The following is a 4,471-nucleotide window of genomic DNA, read 5'->3' on the forward strand; positions in this document are numbered from 1 at the left end:
AGGAGGGAACTACAAGGCCTGACGCAGGGTCCCTCCCACAGTGTCCTTTCCAGTGCGCTTGCAACGAAAAAGAGGGGAACTGGGGTAAGCATCTTCTAAAGACACAGCCTGAATCCAAATGTATGGACTCTGAATTCCCAAATTTTAATCTGTTAGATTTCACAGGCCAAAAACAACCAGTTCATGAGAATGACCTCTGATCTTTATGATATTTACCAGTTGAACTGGGAGGGTTTTATGTGCTGAGGAGACAAACTCACCCACACAGTCCTCACGTGACGGTGACAGCTCGTGTCCCAGTGGGCAGTCACACTGAAAGCTGCCCTCAGTGTTCACACAGGTGCCACCCCTACAAAGGAGAGGGTTACGTTCACATTCGTCAATGTCTGAAAGGTAAAAACGTGAGAGCCATTAAAGAACTCTGAGGAAAAAACGTTCACGCACACAGCATGGGAGAAAGATTCATTATCTGAGGTCATCGTGACTCAAACGTGAGACATGGGTTAATAAGAGACGGGATAACGCTCTCCTCACTTTATAATCAGTAGATAAAAGGTTAAAGTTCTACTCTGAAAAGACAGTGAGCTATCAAGGCTTTTACTTGTATGAAATGAGCAGGCTCATGAGAGGTAAAAATAAACAATATTCGCTTTATATCACTCTAAACTCCAGACACCATATGTCTCTATCTCTAATCAAAGTGAAAGAAAACTCTTAGACTGATCACTTTCTGTATCCCATGAGCTGAGTCCTACAAGTTGCTAAACCTCAAACGATGGGCTAAAAGGTGGGCAATGCCAAGAGTGTTTGTAATAACACCCAAGTAAGGAAAAGGACATGGGATTCGCATGACAATATAAATTTGGGGGTCACCACCCACTACCACACATTTTCAGTGACTCCCTCCTCAGCAGTTAGTCTGTGGTGACTTCAGGTTCTATAAATAAGCAGAACCCAGTCTCAATATCTCACTGCCATTAAGGCACCAAGGGGCTGGGGCTCCCCAAGAGCTATCGAGGAGCGGATTTCCTGTCTGACACTTAGATCTGTTCTCTCTCTCACCACAGCTCCTTGCCAAGCACGCTGTTCACAGCTCTGAGACAGACCAAGGTCGCACTAAGGAGTCTGCTAGACCGGTTTGCAGACCCGAGCGGCTTACCCATGCAGTTCTTCATCATCATGAACCCGCTCTCGTAGCCTTCGAAGCACTCACACTCAAAGCTGCCCGGCGTGTTGACACAGATCCCACTCCCACAGAGGTCAGGAGAAATCCTGCACTCGTCAATGTCTAGTTCACAGGGTTTAAAAGAAATTCAGAAAACCAGAGTGAGATGAGAAGGTGTTAACAGAGAGATTTGGCCTTCCAAGCAAAGGTGCTGGAGGAACCAGGGGCGAACCGTAGAAGGATGCGTTTTCAGGAGGTCACCTCGAGGGGGACAGGGCTGCAGGCACATTCCTTTCCCCAACTGCCAAAACCGTCACAGCCAATGGGCAGGTGGACCCTTTTTGTCCTTAAGAGTTCTGGAATTGTGGATTTCTCTTTGTGGCTTAGCAATGATAACAGAAGGATGAACCAAGCAACTGTGATATGACCCAACCAAGGCAGGTGGCAAACGAGGAAGCAGTGGCCATATGGATGGAGTCCCATGCACAACGCAAAGCCCAAGCTGGTTCTGCTGCATTAGCCCACGTCCGCCCCTGGTGCGGGCGTGTGAGGGCTGCTGCCTCTGAGCAGGGGTGGCTAGCCGGCCACAGAGACAGCCTCAGAGGCAGACGCGACAACTGAACCCTGAGCCGGAGAACGCGCCTATATGGCAGGGCCGTGGAATATGCCCCAACTGTGTTTCTGCGTCATATTCAGACGAAGAGTCTACTGATTTAATTTTAAAATTAAAAACAAACGATAATGATGGGCTTTTGCGTCTGTCAATTTTTACATACTGCAGTAAATAAGAATCTTTAATAGCAGCACTTAGACTCTCAAAAATAGGATTCTCTGAGAAATCTCCCATTCCTGAAATCAAGATTTTCAATAGAGCAGTATGTCTGTAAAATAAGATTAAGAAAACATGACTTGCTTAAATATTTTTGTCAGAGTGGGAAAAATGTTTTTGCCAGCATCTGTTTATTCTTGTGAATTTAAATTTTTAAGTTTTTCTATCACAGGATTTATAAATGGCTAATTTGCACACGTTCTCTTGCAGGGGGCGGGGGGGGGTAGTCTCAGCCCCCACTTTCTCCCAGCTTTTGTTTTTTTTCTATTGATTTTTCCCAATTGCAGGACATACTGAAAAAATGCAGGTACTTTCTTTTAAACAAAAGTCTTAACAAAATTGATTGATTCAATTAAGCAGGTAATAATATGCACACTAATTGTCTTAATTTTTGTCTACCCGTATCTAGGAACTGGTGATGAGAGCCATATGAAGAACAAAGAGTAAGTTCAATGGCAGAGGAGGGACAGATTTTGGCTGATGTGATGTGGTGGGAGCTGCACAGTGTAGATTATGAACTCTGGAACCAGATGACTGGGCACAAATCCCACTTCTGTCATTTTCTGGATGTAGGGGCTTGGGAAAGTCACTTAATTTCTCTGTGCCTTAGTTTCTTTATCTGTAAAATGGGGCATGCAGTAGCACCTGCCTCATAGGAGTAAGCGAACCAATGTTTCTGAAGGGCTGAGAACACTTCTTGTCTCATAAAGAGGGCAGTATATATGAAAGCTATTCACTGTTAAGAATTAGCATTTTGGAGGAAGTGGCTTTTGAACTGATCCTGGAAGACTGCATAGAAATTCTAACTTTAAAGATGCAGAATAAATAGAAGGGCAAGAGATAAAATGCACAGATGAAGAAAACTAATGCATTTCAGAGAACATCAAGTTATAGAGAGGCTGATGATGGGTGCAAGTACAGGTGAGATGGGTATGGTTACTGAGGGCGCCAGCGTGGGGAGCAGAAGATGGGCCTTACATGCTGAGAAGAAGGGCAGCCAACCATGTCCCACTGTCCTTTCACATTGCATCCCACAACACCGCAGTGCTGTCAACAAACTTCTCTCTTATACGGTATAAACGAGGTGAGTTTCAGAGCCATTAAGTGACTTGGCTAATTTCACACCAAAAACAGGGCTGTCAGAACTGGAAAAGCTTCTTTATCTAGGTCTAGGATCACCTAAGTCAATAGAAGTTGTTTTGCGGGAAGTTATACAATCCAAGCCCTGCTTTAGGATGAAAAACCTGGTGGTTGTGAAAATGAAGGATCTAATTGGAAACTTACTGGAGTGGGAGACGCTGGAGGAATCTGCAGTGTAGTAGAGACTGCGATGTGCTGCCCAGGTCCCCCTTCAAGAAGGAAGTACCCAAGTGTCCTTGCCCTCAGCTGTCGGGGCTGCGGCTGGCAGAAAGTCCTGAGGTGAGAACTGTCTTCGGGAAGCGCCTCAGCTAAGCGGACCTTCCTCACAGTCACACCCCTTCTTGGGGCAGATGTATGCGAAGATTCATCATGCAGGTACATAAACATCTAGCCCCTCTGCCCTAACTCAAGACAACTGTGATGTGCTTCCCAGACGCAGAGCTCCCGGGGCGGGTGGGCTGAGGACCACATTAGGACTGCATCACAGCCCACTTCTGCTTCCTTTCCCTCCCTCCCAAGACCAATCCTTAATAACCTTCGTGTCTGCTAATCTCTGCTCAATCTGTTTCCTGAGGAGCTGAACCGACAGCAGCAATAGTGTAGAAGAAATAGTACAAGTACTTGAAATAACCATTTTGATGGAAGAATATACGTAACTTTTTCACTTGTCTATTGGGAGAGGGAGGTGTCAAAATTAAGTCTGAGGCTTCAATCCTGAGTGAAATGATACTATTAATATATCCAAGGAAGCCCCTAGGCAGAGGAAGGGGGATGGGGCAAAGGGAGACGAAAACAAAGAGAAACTGTCCAGACGGAAGTTAGAAATGCAGGAGTGGAACTCAGGGGGACTAGAGAGCTAGAGATGGCACCTAGGAGTCAGCTCAACAGAGGCCATCCAAAAAGGCGTGATGGTAGATGCAATTCCGAGAGGCAGAATGTTGAGAGGGCAGAGGACTTTGGAAAATGCCCAAGGGATGGAAAATGCCAAAGGCAAGACGAATCTGGGAAGATTAGAGATGGAACATCATAGTCATGATAGGACAACTGAGACGGGAAATACCATGGAAACTAAGAGAGAAGAAAATCAAGGAGGGGGTTGGCCAGAGGTCAAGGAGAATATGCCCTGAGAGAAAGAGTTTTTGGAACTTGGCAAAGGTGTTTTGCAAGAGTATATATATATATGTGCCTGAAGGAGGGAGGTCAGCGTTCAGGGGCTACAAAGCAAATGGTTACTTAAAAGAGAGGAATGAGAGGTGAAAGCAGGAAGAGAGCATGGTAGCTTGAGGGAAAAGGAGGGCTGAGGAGACGCTCTGCACTTGTTTACAGGTCTAGGGAAA

The 4,471-nt window shown here is 45.7% G+C and overlaps 1 protein-coding gene across 1 annotated transcript in view; it reads right to left on the reverse strand.

Annotated features, from left to right (window-relative positions):
* Positions 1-260: 260 nt before the first annotated feature.
* LOC103072866 (fibrillin-2) overlaps positions 261-4,471 on the reverse strand; it is a gene marked incomplete at its 3' end in the record, with an annotated part of 172,374 nt that continues 168,163 nt past the window's right edge. Inside the window, exons 26-27 of the mRNA XM_007459998.1 lie at positions 1,160-1,288; positions 261-386 (exon numbers count right to left, since the gene is read on the reverse strand). Of these exons, the coding sequence (XP_007460060.1) occupies positions 261-386; positions 1,160-1,288 (255 nt within the window). The remainder of the gene's footprint in view (positions 387-1,159; positions 1,289-4,471) is intronic.

The sequence above is a fragment of the Lipotes vexillifer genome, unplaced genomic scaffold, assembly GCF_000442215.2.
Source record: "Lipotes vexillifer unplaced genomic scaffold, Lipotes_vexillifer_v1.1 scaffold44, whole genome shotgun sequence".
NCBI lineage: Eukaryota > Metazoa > Chordata > Mammalia > Artiodactyla > Lipotidae > Lipotes > Lipotes vexillifer.